Raw genomic sequence first — 26100 nt, 5'->3', positions numbered from 1 at the left:
CGTCTCTGAAGATGCCCCCAAACCGCAGGAAAAAGCATTAGTAGAAATAAAGTTTTCCCTTCCGCCAACACAGCCTCAGTGTTCAACTTAAGAGTGTTAGCTACGGGAGCGTCAAGTGTTTGCATCGGTGTGCCCAGTAAACATGAAGACCAAATGCAAACATCCGCGGATGTTTCCTTTCCGGAAACATTCCTTCTGAGACACAAGCAGCACTATCTGCCTTATGGATTTTGCACTACTATTGCGATTTACAGACACCTTCGCTATATCCGGTATATTTCTTCATTATATCAATTAATAAATTTTATGAACGTGTACACCACAACACGACGAATCGTTTCACACCATCCAGTACCCCCTACGACAGACGGTTCGGCCGTAATGGCCGTCTGAAGGACCTCGGAATGCACGGTTCGGGGGCGGAAAGGTCGTCGTTGCGAACCCCACATATATTTTGGGCTTCAGCTCAACATAGTAATTTTGTCCTTATGAGCATGCCAAGTCATTTGACACCCCTTCAAACATTCGGCGTCAAATGGGTGGCCCCCAATGTTTGTGCAGATGATGCTCCCAAGGTGGGAGGGGTGTCCCTCTCTGATGGCCGCTATACTGGCACATATATAACGGATCGAAAGTATAAGTACTGAGGTGCCACGCGCCCACTGCTGCTATGTGGTCACGTGGTTACTCTGTTAATTTGACCTTCATTGTAGAGTGACGCCTCCGTGACAAGCGTAAGTAGCAAGAGCTAACGCTGTTAAAAAACTCTTTGCCACACAGCATGAGGACACCTGCTTGCCATTTCCGCAACTATGTTTGCGAGCTGTGCAGCAAGTTCAAAAGCGAAGTTGCAGGAATTAGCTAACGAAGTTCTGCTGGAACAACGAAGTGTCAAATGCAATGCACAGGTGGAAACAGGTTCAACGTGAACAATTTTTTTTCTTTCACTTTCTAAGCACTGATTCATGCACTGAATCAGCACTGAAGTAGTTATCTTAGCACTGAAGTAGTTATCTTAGACGTGCTCTGTAGAGAAAAAAACATTGTCTTCTTTGTTATCTGTTTTTTACCATAGGAATAATCGCTATAATGTTACATTGTGACTGTCGCTTCTAACTTTTGTCACTGCATAAACGTTTAAACAATAACCAGCTGATTAACTCGACAAGAGTCGATAAGAGTAGTGCGACCGGCACGCCCGCAAATAATGCAGATCGACTGGCCATAATATTTGACCGGTCATGTTGTGGCTTCAATAAACCAACCTCATGATGAGACAGCAGCACATCGCTCTTACTCTTCACTCAAGGATGCCTCAACATCTTCAAAGAGGAAAGCAACAACGTTTGAGCACTTCAGGCATTTCCTTTCTTTGTACCAAGGTGCTTTCTGGATTTCTGGGAGTTTTTTGTAATTTTATAAAGTAGTATATAAATATAAACGCTTATAAAAACAATAGAAGGCACTATTAGGATGTGTTAATATAGCACATGGTACTGAATTTTTCTTCCAAGCCTTGATTTCTTAGCAAATGCTTGTCATACGACTCAGTTCTCATGTTTTTAGATGGAGCAAAATTGCTGACTTCAGCTAACTTCGCCATCGCACTCAGACAGTAGGTGCTCACTGTTCTGTGAAAAAAACAAGTTCCAGTCATATCAAACGGTATTCGCGTCAAGCATTGCTTCTTTCTGGTGTATCAGATCGCTTTAATATTTTATAGTAACTTTAATTCGAAAATAGAGTACAAAGAAGCAAGAAAATATTAGTGTATTAGAGAATGTTCGCAGACAGTAAACGGTAACGCAATTTCAATCAATTTGATATTAAAGCAACAAAATGGTAAAGCCAAAAATCATACTTGTGAGAGCACTCATGCTTTGAAACAAGGGGTGCTTGATAACAAATCGTATATTACGTAGAGCCTAGTAAGCCGGAGAGCATCGCAGCAGCTGGCAAGTACTAAGTCATGCGAACTTCATAATGTCGACACTTTTCGCCACCTTTGCATCCTTGTATGACCTCGCTCGCCGAACTGAAAACAACCCCGTCGAAAGAGTGTGTACCCTGTCGACTCGCGGGAATGTTCCCCGTTGTCATCCTCCGTGACCGCGGCGCTCTGTACATTAACGAGCTCCGAACGCGCTTCGGAAACCACCTCTTCCCCAGGTCCGTATAAACCCGGCTCGATTGCGGGAGAGCCTCCTCAGCGCGGCGCGCGGACTACCTCACTCCCACACGCCACCGCATTGCGCGCGAGAAGCCCTGGAGAAAATCGAGCGATCGAGTGCGCCCATCGGCAGAGGAGGTGGAGGGGCGAGTGCGCGTCCGCGAGGGACGTATACGGCGCCGAGGTGCTCCGCGGTGGGCGGCCCCCGCATAATGCGCGCGGGCCGGGCGGCCGTCCAATGGGACGGCCCCGATCCGCGGCGGGGTCCCATGCATTGATCCCAGACCGCGGGGCGAACCGACTCGTGTATAATTCATAGCGGCACGCGGGGACGGCGCACGGCGCTCCGATGTACCCGACGGCCGCAGGGCCGCTCACGCTCACGCATCGGCCCAACAGTTCCTTCCTCGTGGACAATCTGCTGGCGCGGGGTGTCGAGGCCGCGTCCCCTCCTGTCGTGGTCGGCTCGCTCGTGACCCAGCAGCAGGTAGTGGCGGCTCATCAGCAGCAGCAACTGCAGCACCAGCTTCAGCTTCAGCAGGAGCACCAGCAGCATCAGCTGGACTGCTGTTCGCCGGGAGGCATGACGCCCCGGGACGAGGACGATGAACTGCGCACCCCGCCTCCGCCGCCGCTCAAGTTCGGTGTGACTGCCATCCTGGCCGATCACGGAGCCGCGGCTGTGCACGCCAGGGACAAGGAGCGCATCTTCGGAGGTGCCGCGAGGAGCGCCGCTGCCGCCTCGCTGCTCGCCGCCGCCGCGGCCACAGGTGGGTTGCCCCGCTTTGGGACAGCACGGTGGACAGCGCGATCACGTGCGCCTGCGTCGCTCTTTTTTCGCCCCTGACAGTTGTCACGTGGCAATGAGCTTTCGTCGTGCTGTAAAACGTCTTCCGCTGAGGGTAAGAGCTCAGGTGCGGTCTTGTTTACGTCTATGACATTCCGTGGAAGAAAAGTGATGCACGCGGGCCGCCGGCGAGAGGCGTAAATGCCTCCATCCTCCTGTCTACTCATGGATTAAGACACAAGTAGCCGACGACGAGGAGGAAGTAATACTCGTACCTCGTAGCTTCAGGTGCGGAGAGGCCTCGCGCGAGTCGCATTACAGTCCTGAAGTGAACAGAAAAAGAAAAGGCCCGATAAGTATATGGCCTGTTTGCTTGAATGAAGAGCGCGCAAAGAAGGATGCCTCACCGCGTCTTTTAACGGAAACGGATAATTTCATGAAACAAGGCAGGGCCTCCTCTTGTCTTCCTTTTTGCCTAGCTATTGACTATCATCATCATCATCAAATGGAGCTCACGCTTTCAGCTGCCGCGGAGAATGCCTTCTCTCACCCGCATACCCTTCCGAGGTGGCCATTCCAGGTGCGGCGGAGAAGTTGCCAGCAGTGCTTGCGGGCACGCGAATCAAAAGTGATTGCCGGGGTTCATTACGCCCAGATACGTGCATAAACTGTCATGGACCGAGCTGGGTGACCATGGACGGAGAATTAACAGCTTATTGAGCGCCTCGGGTTAATGAACGAACAGCCTTGCATCTATGATGCGACGTAAAAGTCATAGGACGCTTTTGCTGGAGCATGCGTACTCTCAGTTATTGAAATTATCGGATAGTCAAGCGTCGTCGACAGATGTCACTGAATTTGTAGTGGAATTGTGAGACCAAAACCAGTCGACGTTCCGGGTAACAATGCACGGAGCCGAACAGTAAGTAAAGTAACATGCTAAAAAAAAACACTGCTTTGTTATCGCGTGGTAGACAGGCATGTTTTTGTATATTTATTAATTTTTGGATGTCACTATAAGAGAGCCTTATCGTGCCGTTTATATGTCCGCGTACCGTCGATGGAACAGAATCACTAGTCATCCTGAATTCCTAACGAAGCGCCATTACTCACCGCAACCAGGCATATATTCAGCACTCGCCAAATACGGTGTAATAATGCTGCACAGCCAAAAGATAAATAGTAGCGTTGACACTCCATTTTACATCACGTTTACACGCACTGTTCCCACGATGTGCATGCGGGTTGTCATCGAGCAGTTTTTGCCATATGCACGAAGGCGTTGCATTTACTTGCATGCCTTGATTCCTTTATCTCTGTGTGACTTATTTTCATTATTCCAGCGATGGCTGTATAAGGGATTACCTCGTGGAAAATGGCGTCAGCTTGTGCTGTAATCGAAAGCATCCTCCTTCTTCCGAAGCCGACTCATCGGGGATAATTTATCGAAGGGAGAGGGGAAGGGGAGGGAAGAGGGAGAGCAATCATCTCTCTTACAGGCGAGAAATTATCTGTGAAAGCAGCTTTCTTCCATTATTCTATTTTGTTGACCAAAAATGCGTTATGCCAATAAGAGTGCCCCCCCCCCCCCCCCCTCCCTCCCTCTAGCTCGCAAACATCCCGCCCGCTTCATCCAAAAGCTGCCCACGTTCGGGTTCCAGGTTACAGAGACGTTCAGTGTTGCAGATGCACATACAAATGTGAGGAGTGGCTTGCTTACACGGCAACCCTGGGCGGGAATGGCGCGAGCCTAAAAAGGAATCGGCCTTTTTCATTTTCCTGTGCTGCCACCTCGCGTACAACGCTGGAAGCTCACTGGAAGGGTACTGCGCGCCCAACCCGGCTGGACTGAATGCCGCTGCGGAGCACGTTTTGTTGGAATCTGTCGACGATGGCGTGTCCTGGGCAGCACCTGGTATCTGGAGGATTTCTACGGCTGACTGATGGCGGGGTGCAAAGTCCGAGGCAGGCTGCTGTGCCCACCGAAGCAAATTCTTCGTATCTCCAATCATCCGGCATGCGATGCGATCGCCAGCTAAGCAAGGGCCGCCGCTTCAAAGATGAAGGCTACATTCGGAACGTATTGTTCAATGAAATATCCGCGATCATTTCCCATTTATTGGTGGTAGTGCAGTTTGGCTTTATCAACGTGCCGCAGCTTAGTCTCATGGAGGCCGATCTGCATACAGTCGCGATATTGAATGTGCAAACTCGTATGTGCTTGCTGGTGTGCGATTCCAGTTTGCAGTGTTTTAATGTAGGAACAGATGAAATGGCCACATTTTTGCTTCGAGTGTCCTCTATTTTTGTCTTCAGTTCCACCATCCGCCCGTCCGTGGGGATCCGTACGGATGTGCGTGCGGCAAAACTTTTGGAGGTAACTTAAATATAACCGATTCACTTTTTGCCCTACCGGATTAAAAACCTAAAGCCATTTTTGGTGACGAACTGGAAGCGTGTGAGGCTACCGCCGCAGTTCACCTTTGCTTGTTTCTAGAAAAACAGTTGCCTTCGATGAGCGCACGCCATGGTATTTTACGTGGATTTGAACGTCTGACACATGGGCTGTGTGGAACGCTTCAGTGGAGGGCTCCGTATTAATATATGCGACGTGGACTTATTTCACGTGCACTGACATACACAGCACACTAGTGCTTTTGTATTTCGCCTCCACTGAAATGCGGCTGTCGTGGAAACCGAGATCTTGAGATCAGCGACCAGAAGTCTGGGTGCCGCGGTGCCGAGGCCTTCCTGCCCACGAATAAAAGATTTCGTGATGGACTGCACACGCATTTAGCCGCGGCAACTAGTCCGTACCTGTCACAAAGTGATTCCCGCTAAGTTTTGACGTTCTTGACGGTGCCCGAGGGCGGCCACGATCGTCGAGCCACCGAACTGCTTTTATCCACGCTTCGCTTCGAAGGCGGTCCCGGGAAGCGTTCAGAGAGCGAAAAAATTCGACTTTGCTTCCCTTTACATATTGGGCATTGGAGCCGTATGCAACACATGCCGTAAGCATCGCCAAATGCGCCGTGCTGAGCGCCCGAAGGCTGCAGCAAAGCACCCCGCCGCGTAGGAAGCCGGTTTGTTTACACTTCCAGTATGTTTCGCGACACCGCCGCCAGGGGATGGGCGCATGCGCAGTCGCGTCGTGAAAAAGGCGGATTCTCAGATGCCTTCCACAAGGCACACAGGGAGTCACGATCGCGCCACCAGAAACAGAAACTGAGCTTTTTAAAAAGACTTTTTGCCAGCTAAGCACGCAGAAGGAGACGTATGTATACGTATAGTGCTTGCAGTCTTGCTCTTTTCCGCTGAATACTTGATTGTTAGTCTGCAGCTACACCAAAAAAGTTGGTGTAATCTGCACCCGTTATTCTGCCGCCTACGCACGTCATGCTTGAGTCCTCCTTAGCGTATTCTTTGCGAGAGAAAATTTAACAGACATTGAGACTGTGCTCGAATGGACACTGTGTAGGCATAAATGGCGTAAAATCGAGTTTCAGACAAAGAACTCTGCCAGAGCCAGAAAGAATATGCTTTGAAACTTGGTTCAGTCCACGTATACAGAGTACTGTCTGCTCAAAAATAGCCACTCGTTTATTCCTCCCGTATCCTGTATGATTTCTATACAAGGATATAAAAAGAGATAACTCCCTCCGAGTAGTATGTATACCGTGCCTGTACGGACATAATTGCAGACGATTTTGTGTACATCTCGGTGAATCTTGCGCGTACGGATAAGTACTGATCGATAACCGATGTTAGGAACATTATCCAACACCGATCTACTGCATGAAGTCGATCTTGCGACACCACGAGAGAGACAACAAATCATCTACCGCGCGAGAATATGATCGAGTGCAACATTATTAACTCCTGTAGGTCTGCACATAATCAAGAAACAAATCAACATACACAGCTAGCTGCGGAGGGTTCGCGCAGGTTATTCGACGATTTTTCAAGGCCAGCTCCCGTTGCGCACATGACTGTTTTTTACCTGCATAATTACGCAATAACTTGCGCAATAACGGTCTATCTTCATCTATGATTTCGACGACGGAGCTGCAGGGAATGAGAAATTCAGCGCGACGTGCCGCTACTAATTCATTATACCTCAGCTTTGCACACACATGCGAACATCTAGCAACGCTATCAAACCGACTGCATAGGATGCAAGTATACAGCCGCTGCAGGGATACTGCCAGGCGTACAGTTCTTCAAAGCTCCTACAGGAAAAAAGGGGCGCTGCGATCGCTCATCCACCACAGGAATGCCAGAAAAGGTGAAATTCGTGTCTGCCTTGGCTGGTAATTGTCCGAAAACGAGGCTTGGTCGCTTAGAGCAATGAGAAAATTTTCGAGGCAAGCCTCCGATAAATCAGTTTCAAATTTCTGTTGTCGCCGAAATACCCGTATTGAATGTGTTAAAGTAGTGAAATGTGTACAGTAAAATCATTCAGTTTTAGTTGTGCCTTACAGGGCCACAGCTACGCTTTGGAACCCGACGGCACATTTGCGGCCAAATCCGAATCGCTTATTTCACGCTTCCCGGCATTGCCGCGATGCATGAAGCGCTAGGCCTAATAAAGCCGAAGTAAACTTAATAAAAGCATGAATGCACTTCGCTAAAGATGCGCCTGGACGTAGAAACAGCTGCTAGAGGGGCACTAGAAGCCTTGCTCAGTGACCGACGGGGTCATGACGCCCGTCGGTCACCTTCGTGCTCTTTCGCTCTCGCCTGTGTTCTCACCGGGCAGGAGAAGATTTATGGATGACTCTTGGAGGGGGTGGTTAGGAGGTGATCTTATCTGCGCATTGCATTTCTTGAACTCTCTTTGTATAAATAAACAGTTTTCTTATAGTTTTCTTATATATGCAGTTATATATCCCTAATAACAATGGTCTATAGACAGTCTCTGGACCACTTATAGACTTTATTGCCGTCCTACAGATATTTCTTTCTCTCTATTCATAGCCTACATACATTCTATAAACAAAATTCTTCTAAAAGTGTATGGCCAAAAATTGTTTTAGAGAGAGAGAAAGACTTTAATGAATAAAGGACAGGTCTGCCTGGTTATGAGCCTAGCGTGCTGCTCCAGCATAAATCTCTGGGTTCTCTATAGACTGTCGAAAGGATTTGTATTGCCTATAGACTGTTCTCGATTATTTGTCTACAGACTTTGTCGACACAGGTCTATGGACTGTCAAGAAATTTCTGTAAGCGTATGGCCCTCAGCGCGAACAGAGTAGTCATTTGGCGTCCAAAACCGGAACGCATGTTCCACCCTTCCGCCTAATTTCCTTCTCCACACAATATTGGAAGCGACCGAGTGGAGAGTGGCCAGAGGGCTTCGGCCAGTCTTTATAGCGCCTTTCCTTCGCTCTTTCCCTCCTTGCTGCACCTAAGTTGCATTCTAAAAGCGTCAGCCCGTATGTGGACGTTCTCTCGCCAGTTTATAGGTGAAGAGCACTCGTAGTTCTTGGCTAAGTCTCCCTCTCTAATAATACCATGTTACTTTTTTACTTTTCAAAAGGCTTTTTGAGTTTAGGCAAAACGTTTCCTTTTCAGTGTCCTTTCTTTAAGTGTATTGCTGCGGTCCGATCTGTTTCCGCTGCTCAACTGCCTGTGTTTTCAGGTCATATAAGGCCATGCGCAGGTCAGGTGTAAGATCGGATCAGGTCAAATAAAGCGAATAAACATCCGCTCTAACAATTCGCGATGAATGAAATAATTTTTTCGGCAACAAGAAGGGTGCCCGAAGAGCAAACCACGCACCTACATATTTGCATGAACAATAAAAAAGAATGGCATTCTTACTTGCTGGACAGAGGTATACTTTGAAGATGTGATGGCCTGAAATTGCATGGCAGAATACTATAAGATGCAACGATGTGCGCACTTAAACAGTGGGATTTTTAAGCATTGACAAATTTAATTGAATCAAACCTCAAATAACTGCACTCTACTGCAGCAAAAAGGACGCGATGGATTCAAGTAGTCAAATAAACCATGCACTTGCGGAACACTCCTCATTTATACCATCGTATGCTTGTTCATTGCTTAAAAGCTACGTTACTAACTAACAATCGGAAAGTGCTGACCGTTACACTGATCGTTGCATTAGTAGACGCCATGACATCGCAGTGCTGTATAGTCTCCTTAATACACTGTTCGTGTATTTTTTTTTCTAATATATTCACTTCTTATCAGCCTTGGTCGGAAACATTCTGGAACGAGTAAAATGAGAGCATACGAAACATTCTGGAACGAATAAAATGAGAGCATACTCTCATTTTAGAGTATACTTATAAACGCATCAGTTATAAGCACATGGTCTGAAACACTGCCCCCGAAATTCAAACCATGCAGAAACACCTTTCCTCCTTTCCAAGTAACCCCCGTCCCCATTCCCAAGCGCATTATTGTGGAAGTTAACCTGGTACACCACACCATTCTAACTTCTCGCCACACACTAGGAATTACCCATGTTAAGGTATGCTAGACTTATTCTGGCTTCTTAACACCAGACTTGATGCTGATGCACTTTCTATATCCCTGCAAAACAATGTGTGCAATAACTTCAGGTCTTCAGGTCAGGACATGTTCGATATCAACGGTAAATAAAAATAAAAACCAACAAATGGCGGTTAACTTTTTTTTTAATTACTGAAACCTACTCAAACACTCTGATTTAATCCCTCGAGGCACACTGATCAAGCCTTGTGCTGCGAACGCCCAGCTGTACTAGTGGAAACAAACAAACAACAGCGTGTTTTCGCTCCGTGTTATAAAAGAAACAAAACTATAGGAGAGCCCTGACGCCGACAAAAAAAAACAACAAGCCAGAATCTACACATAGTCTCAACAGTGCAGCCGTGTATATAGCGCTGAGGACACCAACAGGTGTCCGAACACTTTTCCTGTCATGATTTACCCTGTATATACGTGTATTTTCATTATTTGCGCCCCCCCCCCCCCCCCCCAGGCCGCTCAGAAACACAACAAAAACAAAGAGCAGTTGCAAGGAGGGGCAGGAACTTGTGAACACAACAACACGACGCGACTGACGACAAGTCGGACAATGGGCCACCAACTGGACGCCACGAACTGGACGACATAAAGAACGCTGTGTAGAGGCTGAAGAGAGAGGCAGTCGCCCGGTGGAAGCAAAGCGGAATGAAGAAAGCCAAGAAGTGGGGTGGCTAAGACTGACGCCCGGACACCGACATAAAGAACGAGTGGACCGGGACTTAGACAAAGCTTCCCGAGTGACCCGAGCGGGGAAAGCCAAACGCGACAGCGGTCATTGCCGGGAGCAGCAGTGGGAAGAGAGGGGGGGGTGCCGGAGAAATCTTGGGAATTTCGGAAGAAAATAAAAAAAAATAAAAATATGAAGAGGACCACAAGAAGTGAAGTAAAAGACAGTGAGTGAAAGAAAAAAAAGATGGAGGTTCGTATTGTGGGAATGAGGAGACCCCTGGTCTCGGCGTGCGAAGACAGTTGAAGGGAAATACAAGAAAACAAACATTCGAGGAGAGCCGTAAAGATTGTGTTGACGCGAGCTGGCTGTGAACACCGGCCTGCTCGACTCAACTTCTTGTCCGCGACATGCAGCTCGAAGTGGTGACTTATAGCTACATGGTGGCGTGGACGTCAAGAGTTCTCCAAACTTCTCTTTCCGCACAGAGTGGAGCACTCGGGGCAGTTTGTCGGGTCGGGAATGGGGTACGTGCCAAGCGCCTGCGCTCTGGGTTTTGACAGCTCTCTTTGACCTCTCGAGGACGACCTTTGCCCGGTGTTGTTCTTTTCTTTTTACCTGCCCCTTCGTTTTAGAAAGACAAGCTCTCTCTGTTGTGTGCGATGATAAAGTGTTTCCGCGAACCAAAAGGTCGCCGAGGATGCGGAACCTCTGTATCTCTTTTATAAGTGGATTAATGTGGGCTGGTATGCTGGTATTCACTTATGTGTGCACTGAGAGAATCCGCAAGACTAATCCCACCCATGGCCTGCATCAACCTCTACCTTTCTCTTATGAATGAGAGAATTTAAAATAATTGCGCAGTGTCTGCAATGATGCAATGACGCGCCATGTAAGTAGAGGTCAATATTTTGTGATACTTCCGATTGTTTTTGACGTGCATCAGTTCAGGGACCCGACAGGGTTTTATCAGTGGCTGCCTAAAACCCTGTATTATTCCGTACCAGTGAAAGGGGCCAGGAGACTTGCCAAGGAAGCCATCATCGATATCTGCCCTACAATTCTCTTTATATAACTTCAACACTGTGAAATAGTTTTCTCCGCACTAAACTTGAAAGGCGTGGTTCAATGACGTCTTTTCGGGACATTAGCCGAGCGGGAATGAGTTCAAATACACAACTAGAACCTTCCGCGCCACAGAGAAAGCCTACATCGCCTTTGTCTTGTAGTGAACTGCGCCAATAAGATTCCTTTCGAGATGCTTCTTGAGCCTTCTTGGTGTCGCTGCTGCCATGAGGAATTATGTATTTCTTACGCCTTCCTTGACCTACCAAGATACTGGACAAAAAGAAAGGTTTTAACAGCTATAGGCTACCAATGTTGCCCAAGCGCCCCGTATACAGCCCGGAAGAGAGGACTGAGTCCGTGGCCGGCGATTCGCTTGCAGCTAACGGGGATCGATGTTTGGAGAGGGTTTCCGGGAGGCAAATCTGCATGAGCGGATGCTTTCCAACCGCTCTAGAAAACTAAATGTGTAAGAGAAGCGCCCCTTGATAAAGGCGCTTCTTGGGTTGTTCTGCACTGAGCTACGCCGGTAGGATACTGTACGCTTAAACAATTAATACCCAGCGGGCTCATAAACCAGACGGAAGAAAGTCAAGGTGCGAATGTATACCAGTCCTTAGCGTACCCCATTCTTTTTTTTTGGCTGAACAGGGGTGGTATTCTGCCGGTGTCGCCTTTTGCGACATGTCGCATATGGGCGGGGCCTAAAAAAGTGCTTACAGATGCTCGAAGAAACGGAAAAAGCCGCCGGCACTTTTGTCTGCGGTGCATTCATTCACTCCGAGAAGCGACAATTTACCACTGCTGATTCACTAGCAGCAGTAGTTTCGTATCTTTTATAGCAAGAATATTTGCCATCACATGACGTCTAATGTTCAAAAAAACATTTGCAAATTTAATATAAACTCGCTTTACTTCATTTAAGTCTATAAAACACCGCGAAAAAGCTCCAAATCTATTTTTCTTTCGTTCCGGACGGTTGTGCTAGGTTTCGGCTGCGTTTCGGGCAGTTGCAGACGGTAGCAGTGTAGCTGGAGGTGCCATTAGGCTTGCGCGCTCCAGAATCGAGAGCGTATCTAAAAAACTAGGCTGAATTGCAGCTTAAACTTTATCGTCGAAGCAAGGTAAGTCATAGCGAAAAGTAACAACACCAGTAGTTGCCGGTAAACATGCCGACCGGAATCGCAAGAACTGCTGAATTGGCTGAAGCGGGCGGCTCTTGCTTGAAAGGACGTCGCCATGTTTTCACGCTAAGGGCGCAAAAGCCGCAACTGCCGATTGCGTTCGTACGCTAACGGTAGCCCGTCGCCCGCGCGAATCGCTTCAGCGCATTCCGTAGTTCGACTCAGCGTAGTAAATTGGGGCGACGTCACGACGACGTAGCAGGAAGGCGGATCCGTGTTGTCACGCCGCCGTCACCGCGGCTCGAGCCAATCAGCGAAGTGCGACTGCGACATGTCGCAAAAGGCGACACCGGGAGAATACCACCCCACAGGATTTAGCAATCGTTGATTATTTGCTTCGAACAGCTCCTGTCATATTGTGCCGTTGGCTTCATGTCCCGGGAGCTGAATCAATACTTTTCTTCCGATTTTGTAGACTGATATCGCCAGCAGCTGCCGTTTTCGGGCGTAGCACGTCGTAACGAAAAACACTCATATTTTCCCGTTGGTTGCAGAAATGCGATTCAGGTGTTCGTAGCGATGGCCTAGTCATTTGAGCATCCACTCGTATGCGCGTGAGGTGCGGGGCTCGAGTCCCTGCGTGCTGAAAAGTAGGTAGCCAGCAATTTGCCAAATGGCATAGCTGCCCTGCAGCCTGGTGTTCGTCTTCAATGCATTAACATGCTTGGAAATATGGGTCCTGTTTTCCAATCGCATTCTCTGGTCAAGCTTCTCCTGAGCAAACATCAAATCATCATTATCATCATCCGCGCCGCCGCGGTGGCTCAGTGGTTATGGTGCTCGGCTGCTGACCCGAAAGACGCGGGTTCGATCCCGGCCGCGGCGGTTGAATTTCTTTGGAGGAGAAATTCTAGAGGCCCGTGTACTGTGCGATGTCAGTGCACGTTAAAGAACCCCAGGTGGTCGAAATTTCCGGAGCCCTCCACTACGGCGTCTCTCATAGCTTCAGTCGCTTTGGGACGTTAAACCCCATAAAACCAAACCAACCATTATCATCAACCTGTCATCCTTGTACAGGTGTTCTTGCGCCCTCGGCTGGAGTGGAGCACAACTGTTCGGGGGAAAGAGTGAAAATCTTTATTAGCTCTCTTCTGCTTCCCATTTCTTTTTTTAATTTTCTGCGGGTTTGAGGTGACCGTGAAGTGTAGGTCTCATTTTTTCATGGTGCGCTATTCAGCTCTATTTGAAGGCAAAATTTCGTGACAAAATCAAAAGAAAAAAAACTTCATTTATATATAATTCGAGTTAAGGCACCGACATTTTAGCCATACCTTCAAAAATTTGGTGGCTCTGGTGCAATGTGGGATGCCGGTATGTCACAATAACTTTTGTTCAATAAGCGCCAGTTATAGAAAGGGCCAGAGGGGCGAATTATGTTATCGGTGAAAATCTCATAGAGTTATACTAGATGCAGTTGCAGACTGCGCTTTCCAGCCAGAGAATTTTATTTACTCCTTGCAGCAATTTCGCTTTGCGCCTGCTTACAGAGGCAATGTGACCATGTCGCTACGTTAGTTCTCATCCACTTCATGCATTACTTTTCACTATTACTAAGAGCAAACCGAGACAGTCATTGGTTAAAGGTAGGGCGTAAGGTACGAAAAATGTTGCGCACAAACACGCGGTGCTGAAAGAGAAATCGGCAAGTGCATGATGCTGGAGGTCAGTCGATTTTTACGCTCCATATCCAAGCCCAGCTTTCATGAATGGTGGATCTATTTGGCATCCGCTTTGGATCGGGGTAGCGGCTGTAGCCACTCTGCCTAACAAACTCATGTGTACTACATTTAGTGAATGTGTGAACTCGTCCATGTGCTAAGTTACGCAAGAAAAATCCTTATCTAGTATTTGCTCTATCCTGATTGGACATCACCAACTAGCGCCATAGGTCGTCTGCCAGTACGCAGTTAACACAACGTACCTCAGTCGGAATATTTTCACGGCAAAACTAACATTGTGGTGAGATGCTGTGCGAACAAGTCGATCATGATGGTCTAGTGCTCCCACATGCTGAAAAATCTTACTTGTAACGTGGTTTCTGCGCTCGTACCAGCCACTCGTAATGAAGATAAAAAAAGTCAGCGAAACATACCAAACATGCAGAATTCGTGCAGCAATTTTCGACGCTGAGCGGCATGCTATTCGTAGCATTGGGAACTAATAGCGGCATGCTATTCGTAGCATTGGGAACTAATAGCATTTGTCCAGGTTCTCCGGACCAGCCAACCCTGCATGCGCTCTATATGGGCTGCATGGGTATCTGGTGGTATTTAATGCGTCCTGAGAACATTGTTCGTAAGCTTCTCTGCATTCCGCCTCCATCTAAATGTAGCCGTTACTGCGGGATCGAATCCGCGAATTTGTGAATATCAGCTGAACGAAACTTACGCTGTGCCACCACTCCGGCGGGTAACTATAGGTACCAAAATTTCTGCCATGGGAAACGCATATAACGACGCATCACACTGTGCAGTGCTTGAGCATCCCAACTAACCCCAGAAGAATGAAATAACTGAGCCGATGCCCTATTTCTTTATTTTTGTCGTGTCCGGTCGCTGTGTTGAATGCAGCGAAAGACGCACACGGTACTTTAAGACTTCGTTTATTTAAAGCCGATGAGGGTGCGACCAGCGTCGACCGAGGCAGGAGCCGAACTGGCCGCCCGAAGAAAGGAGGGAGCGGAGAAGCGTCCACGGGAGGGAGTGGCTTCCCAAAACAGGAGGAGGATGCGGGGGCGCACCATGGGGGGGCATCTGGCGACAGCGTGCGACGAAGGGCAAGTGGTCGTTAGGAGGAGGATGCGAGTGGTCGTTAGGAGGAGGATGCGAGTGGTCGTTAGGAGGAGGGTGCGGGGGCGCACACACAAAAAAGCAATAAGGGGACACAACACTTCCTTCCCCCTTAGAAAGTTGCCTGGTATCGTGCAGGGGGTCGGCGCTCACGCGTGGAGGCGCGCTGGCTTTGTGCGCTCGGGGGAGAAACACTTGTAGGCTGGCTGTTGTTCGCTGTGTCTCCTAGGTCTGTCCTGGGCGAAGTCTCTTCTTCCGGGAAGAGGTGCCAGGCTATGTGGGAAGATGGTGCACGTGTTCTCTCCGCTGGCGGACAGCTCTCAGACGGCGTCGTAAATCTACGCAGCTGGTTGAGATGTCGGCGTGCTACTGTGCCATGTATGTTGACGAGCCAAGAGCGCAGGCCTATGCGTCTGACAATTGTAGCTTCCTCCCAGCGTGGCTTTTTCAGAAACTGTCGGGCGAGGACGCGCTGCCCCTCATTAAGCGTGCCGCAGCGCGGAATTGCTTTTTCTTCCCGGAACGTCTCTGCCTTTGGCTCGGGGAGGATGGCTGTGAGCTGGGTTCGCATTTCACGCTCGAACATCATTTTCGAGGGGGTCTCGCCTGTTGTGCTCTGAACCGTCGTGTGCTGCTTGAAGAGAAAGCGCGCAAGGCGGCGCTGCAGCGAGCCTGTCTGATCTCTTTCAAGGGCGCGTTTTAGCTCGGCTACGTAGCGCTCGGCTTGTCCGTTTGTCGCTGGGTGGTAGGGGGCCGATGTAACTGATGAGATCCCGTTGTCGCGATAAAACTTGAGGATCTCCGCAGACACAAACGGTGTTCCGTTGTCCGACACTACCTTGCGCGGCAGGCCGAACGTTGCAAATAGTGATCGGAGGTTGTCAATGACTGCTGCCGAAGTCGTCTGTCCCATTTGCCTTATCTCAAGCCACTTTGTGTAGGCATCTACGACCACAAGGAAAGTGCAGCCCTCAATTGGTCCTGCAAAATCAATGTGCAGTGTGTGCCATGGTGTGTCTGGCTTTTCCCATTCTGGGACAGGAGCTTTCGGCGGGGCGCTCCGGCTGCTCTGGCAAGGCTTGCATTCTCGCACCACTGTTTCGATGTCGTTGTCAATGCCAGGCCACCACATGTAGCTTCTGGCACACTTTTTCATTGCAACGATGCCCCGATGTCCGGCGTGGATGAGAGACATAGCTTGTGCGCGTAGTTCTCTCGGCATCACAACTCGGGACCCAAATATGATGCAGCCGCGATGGGTGCTCAACTCTGTAGCTCGCCTGCGGTAAGCGTCGAAGTTGTCCCCTTTGAGTTTATGCACGTTGCCTTGTTGAACAGCTGTGTAAACTAGCCGGAGAGCTGCGCACTTCTGCGTAGATGCTGCAACTGTGCCTGCTGTAAGCGGAGGTTCTGGCAGTGCTTCGAACATCAGAACGTCTCCTGGTGGAAATGGTTCGTCAACAGTTGCGTCTAGTGGCAGACGGCTTAGCGCATCGGCGTTTTGATGTTTACTCCCATTGCGGTAGACCAGAGCGTAGTCGTACGCTGAGAGTTTGATGCACCAACGTGTCATTCGCGGAGACAAAGTTGGTGGCATAGGCCTTTGTGGTCCCAGAATGCCCAATAGCGGTCGGTGATCGGTTATAAAGGTCACCTTCCGGCCGGCAATGTACTGGTGAAAATGTGTCGCCGCGTAGACGATGGCTAGCCCTTCTTTGTCAAGTTGCGCGTAGTTGCGTTCTGCTTGCGACAACGTACGTGAGGCGAAGGCGATGGGAGCTTCCCTTCCTTGCTCGTCAGTTTGCGATAGAACCGCGCCGACTCCGTACGGTGATGCGTCGCAAGCCAAAAGCAGAGGCTTCCTTTCGTCGTAGTGGCGGAGGACTATACATCTTCGAATCAGGTCTTTCAGGGCATCGAATGACTGCTGATGGCGTGGCGACCATGTCCATGTCACATCTTTCCGAAGGAGTTGGTATAAGTCGTTGGCCACGGTAGCTCTTTGTTCCAAGAACCGGTCGTAGAACGTCAAGAGTCCGAGAAAAGCCTGTAGCTCCTGCTTGTTTGTTGGAGCTCGTGCTTCTGTGATCGCTCGCACTTTGTCCTCGGTAGGGTGAATGCCTTCCGCATCAATTCGGTGTCCCAGAAATTGCACCTCTGGCACCGCAAAACAGCACTTCGATTTGCTTATGCACAAATTAGCGTTTGCTAGCCTTTCGAGAACGAGCTCTAGGCGCACTGCATGCTCTTCAGTGGAAGTGCCACTGATGATGACATCGTCAAGGTAGACACAAACTCCTGGGATGCCCTGAAGCACTGTCTCCATGAATTTTTGAAATATGGCCGGGGCTGCAGCTACGCCAAAAGGCAGTCGCTTGACTTTGTACAAGCCTTTCAGTGTGTTAATTGCCAATAATTCAGCAGTTGACTCGCTCACCTTCAGCTGCTGATACGCCTGGGTGAGGTCCAATGTGCTGAAGACTCTTGCGCCACGTAGTACACTGAATACTTCTTCAGGTGTCGGTAGCGGGTAAGAGGACGCTTTAGTCGCAAGATTGACGGTGCTCCGGTAGTCTCCGCAGAGGCGTATGGTTCCGTTCTTCTTGCGAACTACGACAAGTGGTGTGGCCCATTCTGAATGCTGCGTCGGCTCGATGACACCTTGCTGCTCCAGTTTGTCCAACTCTTTTTCAACTGAATCTCGGAGAGCAAACGGCACCGGCCTGGCCTTCAGAAATTTGGGTTGCGCGTTGTCCAACAACTCCAGTGTGACCGGGGGCCCTTCGTTTCCTGGAATCTCTTCCGAGAATACTCTTTCGTATTTCTCTTGCAGTTGCTCAACCATGTTCTGGCTCGGCGTCTGGTGTATGCCGCATATCATCACGCCTAGTGGAGAAAACCAGTTTCTCCCTAGAAGGCTTGATCCTGTGCCCTTCACAACAAGCAAAGGTAGCGTATGGGTCTGGCCGTTGTAGTTAACCTGCACGTTGGCAGAGCCCAATAGTGGCAGATTCTGTCCTGACCACGTTCGCAGGTGCGTGTCGTCTTGTTGCAGGGCGGGTGCGTCAGATGGCCATGAAGTTCGGAACGTGTCCTCACTGATCAGAGTACAGGCTGCGCCGGAGTCCACCTCGAACTTAATCAGCTGGTGATGTACGCTTACTTCTGTAAAAATCTTCGGTCGCGTGCCGAGATTCATGGTGTTCAGGTCGTACAACACAGATGGTGTTGCTGATGTTGTTCCATGGAGATCAGATAGCGGCGTATTCTCTGAGGCGTTGACGCTGTGATTAGGCTGGGAAGGTGACTTTATCTTGGCAAGTCTCCGTTTCGTAATGCATGCTCTTTCGATATGCCCTCGCTTGTGGCAAAAATTACACGTGGCTGACTGGAATCGACATCCCTGGGGGTTGTGTTGGTCGTCACACCGCCAGCAGCGTTGTGCCTTTTTGACCGATTTTACAACAACAGAAGGCTTGCGCACCTGGTTGCTTGTCTGGTGTACCGGCTCGGTGTTCCGGCGAATCCCTCTCTGCTGGTGACCGGCGCTCTCCGCTCGAACGGCGATGTCGTAAGCTTTGCTGAATGTGAGGTCCTTCTCAGCGAACAGGCGCTGCTGCAGTGACTCGTCACTCAGTCCGCACACAAATCTGTCGCGTAACATCACGTCCAAGGGAAGCATGGTGGTGTTATCAGAAGAAGCTGCGTCTCCCTCCTGCCCGGTAGCTGTTGTCGACAGCGTTCCAAAATTGCAGTCGGCAGCGAGCTTCTTGAGCGCGGCTACGTAGGCGCTCACAGTTTCTCCTCCCAGTTGATCTCGTCGTTGGAAGCGAGCCCGGCTGTAGACCTCGGATGGCCTTGGGTCGTAGTGCTTTTGCAGCGCTTTTACGATGTCGTCGTAAGACACTGCCGCTGGTGTGCTTGGCTGAATAAGGGCGCAGACAGTATCGTAGGTCTGCTCCCCGCACAGCGTCAGCAGGTTGGCCCTCTTCAAGGCTGGGTCTGTGATGTTGTTAGCTTCAAAGTAGAACTGAAGGCGTCCAACCCACGATGACCACGATGAGCCGTTGAATTCTGGTATCTGATTGGGAAACCCTCGCGTAGCCATGGCTTGTCAATAGCGTTGCGTAGCGCGGGTCGAATCCACTTTCTCGTCGCCACTGTCGTGTCCGGTCGCTGTGTTGAATGCAGCGAAAGACGCACACGGTACTTTAAGACTTCGTTTATTTAAAGCCGATGAGGGTGCGGCCAGCGTCGACCGAGGCAGGAGCCGAACTGGCCGCCCGAAGAAAGGAGGGAGCGGAGAAGCGTCCACGGGAGGGAGTGGCTTCCCAAAACAGGAGGAGGATGCGGGGGCGCACCATGGGGGGGCATCTGGCGACAGCGTGCGACGAAGGGCAAGTGGTCGTTAGGAGGAGGATGCGAGTGGTCGTTAGGAGGAGGATGCGAGTGGTCGTTAGGAGGAGGGTGCGGGGGCGCACACACACAAAAGCAATAAGGGGACACAACAATTTTTTAATCCGTAAACAGGGTAAGATGTAGAGAAGGCCGGTCATATGCTCCAGCACTCATTCCTGTGCACACATTGGCTTTGCATGCACCCCACCAGGCACCATCAGCATAAATGATACTCTTTGGCTAGCAAAAACGACAATACTTAATCAACCCTTCAAAGAGAGGAAAAAAAGTGCTGCTAAGCTAAGCTCTGCCTTAATTTAAGCTTTGTTCACGAAAGTGAAGGCATAATTGTTCATGCTGTTTCCAACGGCAGGCCTGTTCCACTATAGTTGGAGGAGGGCCTGGTTCAGCTGCAGTTCTAGAAGGTCCGGATGCCACAGATTGTTCTTCTCGCTGCCATTTACGCCGGTCACGCGCATGGTCAGGTTTCAACGGGCGTCGGTACCCGCATTCATCCCGCTGGCTGTGAGCCCGACGTTAAGCATTTCGCACATTGGGGTTATCGCTGCAGCGACATTGTTTCTCACGGTTACAAGAGCGAATGTCTTCCTTCTTTTCCTTCTGTGGAAGAGGGGGGGGGGGGGTACTACCAGATCGCGTAATCACACCGACCCATCTGATTGGTTTCTGGAATTATGACGTATCAGTACACGTGACAGTACCGACGCATATGACTGGTTCTCAGGATTAGACGTCGTCATCACTCAGTGACCACGACGACGCCTAATATTGGTTGTTAGTGCAAGAGAAAGACGAAGGCTATTTGCGAGTGGCGGTTACGTCTAGGCTGAAGCAGTTGCAGCCTACAATGAAGCTTCTCACTGGAGGTCACTCTACACCGTCGTAGAAACAGCTGTCGCTGTAAAAAAAAAAAAGGGGCGGGGGAGGGGGATGCGCTATTTAAACGAATAATTTCTGAGCCGCGTTCTTAGCCTGGTGTTTTACAGCACCTGGTCATGAATACCACTTGTGAAGTCTCTGGTGTTTGGGTTACTCACCTATGGGGCGGAAACGTGGAGGCTAACAAAGAGGAGGGCGTGGTTTTCCTACATCGCCTTTCTCATGGTCTTAAAAATGTGGCCCATAGGTATGAAGTTGATGTGGCTTTTCGGCCTCTAATAAGCTCAATAAAATCTGTTCAGTGGTAGAAAATAAGTCCCGCAATCCCAAGAAATCTGTAGCGTCTTGTGGTGTTAAGCACGATGAAAGATTTGTGCCGTGCTCCAAAGGGGTAGTTTATAAATCCCCCTGTCCTGTGGTCAGATATACATTGGGCAAACGGGACGTTGTATTAACACGCGACTCGGAGAACATCTCAATTCATTAGAATCTAATCGCTCCACTAATCTAGTTGATCATTGCCGAGAGTGTCAATCCTGATATGCATTGTACTGACATTTTGTACAAACACCCCGACCAGTTGACCAGGGAAATCATCGAGGCGTATAATATGGCAAAGAAAGCAAGAATGTGTGTCAGCAAACCGTCCCTGCTCCTGCGTGACTGTGAGGTTGCATATCTGGATATCACTTAGTAGCACGTGCGTTCTGGTTTTGGTGTTTTTTTGTTTTCTGTTTCCTTTTATAAGCGTGTTTCCTGCGATTAAACTTCAGTTGAGGGTCAGCGCTTGTTCCTGTGTATTCTTCCTTTCGTCCCTGTTTGTTCGCGCTGTTTTTTGCATAATGCATCACCAACTCGCCCGCTTAGCTATCCTGTTGAACAAAGAGGGTTCAGCTTAAGTTAAGGACAACGCAGCGAGCTATCAAAGAAAAATGACAGGTGTAACGTTAAGAGATCGGAAGCGGGAGGAGCGGGTGAGAGAACAAACGCGCATTTATGACATCCTAGTTGAAATCAAGAGGAAGAAGTGGGCTTGGGCAGGGCATGTAATGCGAAGGCAAGATAACCACTGGACAATAAGGGCAGCGGAGTGGATTCCAAGAGAAGGCAAGCGTAGCAGGGGGCGGCAGAAAGTTAGGTGGGGGGATGAGATTAAGAAGTTTGCCGGGATACGGTGGCCGCAACTGGCGAAGGACAGGGTTAATTGGAGGGACATGGGAGAGGCCTTTGCCCTGCAGTGGGCGTAGTCCGGCTGATGATGATGATGATGCAATTGATGTGCGCTGCATTGTGGCCAAAGAAATCTCTTATGCCGGGCAAGGTGACGTGCATTAGAATCGAAGCTAATTCAGTGCATTAGGTTCGAAGCTAAAGTGCAATTAGGTTCAGGCCTACCATCTCCCTTATAAATGCGCCACTGGCAGGCTACCTGACTTTGTCCGCAGCAGTCTCCTCATCTAAGATCGCTTGTTTTCCACCGTTCTATGCTTTTGTGCAAAAAAGGAAAGAAGCTTTGATACCTGTTTTCACGAAAAGCGTTCAGTTATTTATCCCTGGTCTCTTCGCTTCTTCGTAAGGCGAAGCTCCAACAGGCGGAGAAGCGCCAGGCTGAACCACGGATGCCATATAAACCAGAGCAATGGGGCCGTGTCATAGATCGTCAAATGGTCAACCGTTCGCGTGTGCGCCGCAGGTTTTTTATGCGAAGCATATTGCTAGAGCTACCACTCACCGTGGGACCCCCACGTGACACCGTGACGTCACACCACGTGACATCGGATGAGGGAGCCGGCCTCCACCTCGCGCCGTCGCCGTGGGACCCCTAGCCGTCACACCCGCGCATTCCCGCGCATTTCGAACGCGCGTTCACACTCGGTGTAGGTGAAACGCTCGCTCCAACGGGCAGGCAGACGCGGCTTCCGTGGCAATCCAGGCGCTCACCCAACGCGCGTCTCGGGGTTAGTCGGCGTTCCGCTGTAGCCATGCCGTTGTCTTCCCCCACGACGAAGGCTTCTAGTGGTTGTATTAAAATGACCAAGTATTCAACCAAGGAAAGCCATGTATTACCAAGCCTAGCCACTAATATGCTTCGCATTCCCCAGGCTTAGCCAAGCTGAGCCTCAGCAATTTTTTTTTTAGTCGTTCTTATTTTCTGAGATGAAAAACACGTTCTCTTCTTCTATTCTTTTTTCTTCCGGTTCTTTCACGACTGACGATCCGCGAACACAGCCAGGACTTCACCACCGCTGCTGTGTCTCATTTTGAGTTGCGAAAATACGGTTCCCTGATCTATCCAGACGTAACAAGAGCACAGAAAAATAAGAAAATTGCAGCCGCTTACCCTCGCGGTACGACGAGGAATCAGCGTTAGCTTGTTCGTGAAAGGATTTATACAGTAATTACGTCACACATGACTACCACTTAATTGCCAGTCGAGAAACACGAACATTTGCAGTAGCCTATAAATAATTGGACGGGAACGTGTGCGCCAGGAAACGTGTATTCCGTGATCGTATGGGTTATGCTTCCGGCCAGTTCAGATTCTCTTTACCGTGTTAGTCTTCGCCTGAGGGCGGAGTCCAGGGCAGAGTGGACACGTACCCCAACCGGTAGCTTTGTACATATATATATGGAGAGTTGCCTACCTTTTCCACGGAATGGAGCATGCGGGTGTACGACAAAGCCATCGACGTGAAACCGGAGGAACTAGGCTAATACAACCATAGCGCTGTAAAACTATCGACAACCTCTTATATCAGTCTGCGCAATCATGGGCTGCAATATAGTTGACGGTGTTTCTGGTAAATGGCGAGAATAGTCCTCGGTTCAAGACAAAGGATAAAATCTCGGGGAAAATCTTTTTTTAGAGGTTTTTTTTTTCTTGACTGCGCTTATGCAATAGCTATTAATACCTAGTTTCAGAAAGGTCGTAGTTTGGCACTAGTTCCGACTCTATAAATAACCTGCGCTCACCTCTCTGAATTTTGCGCCTGCTTTATAACGCACCTACCATCACTTTCCACTGTCTCTATAGTCCAGCTACACCGTCTGTTTATGAGGCTATTAAAGCATGGCGGCAGCACAAAAAAAAGGCGGAATGCTCACTCTTCTTATTTAATTTTCTTTTCTTTTTTCTGGCCTCGTACTTGTGGAACTTGTGACGTTCAAAAATACGCTGTGACCTCTGATCGGTAATCGTGAAGCCTGTATACAGCTTGAGGATATAGGAACGCCATATTTTCTTGGCTTCGAGACCATTCTACTGTGATTACGGCGAAAGCTCGTTAAGAACACTTCGTCATGCGCAAAATCATCGGTTTCTTATTTTCGATTTTTTTTTTCGTCTTTCCTTCGACGTCATCGCTTTTGGTCTGAACCAAGATTGCCGCGAATGAGGTGCAGCCTTATAGAAGAAATGGGGCTAATCATTGGCTTGCTACACCTCGTTCCATTTTATGTAGTAAGCATTTAGTACGCGAGGCAGAATTCATTAACGAGGACATTCGGTGAATAAATTCACGATAATTCGGTGCGCCAGCAGGCATGGCGTTCATTGATATTTGTTTTTTTTCTTGCCATGTTGCTTAATAAAGAAGGGCAATAATCGTCGACTCAGATGCTTCATCTTCACAGGCCATTAGCCACGCATATCAATATGGGCCCGTTAAAACAGGTGCCGCGCTATTTAACGTCTAGTAACCCCACGAGCGAAGTCTGTACCTTTGCTATAGCCTAATGAGCTCTGAAAGCCATGTTATTAGTATTCAGTCTGAAAATCCCCCCCCCCCCCTCCCGTTTTCCACGGTTCCTCAAGCACGGAAAGGGGAGCGGAATCGGCAAAAGTATTTTTATTGGAAAAGTAATTACCTCTAATTAGCTGACTGATGCAGTTTGCTGGCAATAATGGAAATTCGCTCCGGCAGTTTGTAATTTGTGTTTATATTGCGGCCAGAATTTCTTTGGCCCGCCCTGCACCCAATATGCACTACGAATACGGATAAATAAGAGCGCTCTTGGGGCACTGTCTTCACATAGCAAATGAGCGTAAGTAGAACAGGTCTCCAAATGTGGTGAAACGTAAACACGTGCAAGGGGCTCTGAAACGACAGGTTAATCAGACCATGGTTAGTTACATCTGGGATTCAAACACGAAGATCATGACAGAAGCACTGAGCAAAAATACAACTGTTATGCCTTTAAGTGTACAGATCGGGCTTGTAATCGATCTAGTCTCATTTCGTTTTTTTATTGTCCTCTGCCAACTCGTTTTAACGCTGAAGACACCAGAGGCGCATCGTCAACAAGGTTTGCTTTGACAGATGAAGCTTCTGAAAAAGATGAGAAGGGGTATAGTGTCACCACAAGTACTTTATGCTCTTATACGAGGCTAAAGACCTGAGTTCTTCACACATAATTGATGCACCGTATTTTTTTTTTTAGTCTGGGCTTGCTCGAAGATCTGGCGACTATTTGCCGCTCCTAAACTAGTAAATGTCGAAGTATATAAATTAATGTGAGTAGATTTATAAAAACAGTTAAGAAAGTAAGTGAGTTTCTTAGAAGTTCTAAATTAGAGTACTCGAGGACCACAACAGAATAATAAAGGAAAATAACAGGAAAATACCACAAAACAACAACTTAGCTGACTCATAAAATGAAGAACGGCGGCAGGCGATATAGGAGAGGGAAGTAAGCACGGTAAAAAGAAAAAGAAATATGCTTTCAGGATGCACTAAAATATGAGGACACCTTCAAAGCGCATCTCGTGAGGCAGGGCCACCAATGGAAAGCAAATCGCGTGTTAAAGAGTGCTTTAGTTTCTCCATCGACAACAGTACAGACACTTCGCCGCATTGTGTAAATTCACCTCGCTTATAACACAAAACAGCTTGGATAAGTTCGCTGGCAGCGAATAACAACGCTAGTGAAAGACCATCCTCCTTACGCACCGGTTCTCTCCGAAATTTGTCGCAACCTGAAGAAAGACAAAAAATAAACAAGGCATTTATGCTTTCGTTCGTCCGTTTGTTTTTATATTTCCCTTCATTTCTTCCCATTTATTGTTTGAAAAGTCTTCTACCGTATTCGGACCAAACAGTGTCCGAGCAAACTCCCGAATCCTCTTTACTTCGTCTTCATTTATTCACTCTTTTTGCCTCCATATTGCTCGAGAGTGAGTCCCCGCTTAACGAGTTGTCGTCCACGCTTATTAAATTACCGAGCGCGCGCCGACGTGGCGACGTTTCCGGACACTGGTCCCAGCGCTCACCGCCGCCGCGCGCTGCTCTCGTCAGCACCGGAGCGCACGCGACACGGTTGAAGTCATAGCTGGGCTGAATAGCTGCAGCCGCAGCATTAATTTCAGCAATGCCACCAAGCGACTCCTCTCCCCCCTACTCCATCCGCCAGCCCTCTCTTACACCACCCGTTTCCCTATGAGCACCATCTAAGCACTAAGCACAGCAGCACGGAACGCAATGCGCATGCGCGCGGCGGTGCAAGAGCGACGCACGCAGACCCAGCTTTAGTATAGACTCCACTAACCTTCTCCAGGCTCCCTTTCCTACGCACATGCGCAGACATACGAAAACCGCATACTCTAA

General features: G+C 49.0%; 1 protein-coding gene across 1 annotated transcript in view; it reads left to right on the top strand.

Moving 5' to 3' along the window:
- Positions 1-2448: 2448 nt before the first annotated feature.
- Positions 2449-26100, top strand: part of Dbx (homeobox protein Dbx) — a 104163-nt gene continuing 80511 nt past the window's right edge. Inside the window, exon 1 of the mRNA XM_089565185.1 lies at positions 2449-2940. Within this exon, the coding sequence (XP_089421311.1) occupies positions 2520-2940 (421 nt within the window). The 5' untranslated portion in view covers positions 2449-2519. The remainder of the gene's footprint in view (positions 2941-26100) is intronic.

Source organism: Amblyomma mixtum, chromosome 1 (genome assembly GCF_055824585.1).
Source record: "Amblyomma mixtum isolate Tamu chromosome 1, ASM5582458v1, whole genome shotgun sequence".
NCBI classification, from domain to species: Eukaryota; Metazoa; Arthropoda; class Arachnida; order Ixodida; family Ixodidae; genus Amblyomma; species Amblyomma mixtum.
This window is presented reverse-complemented; position numbering and strand designations above follow the sequence as displayed.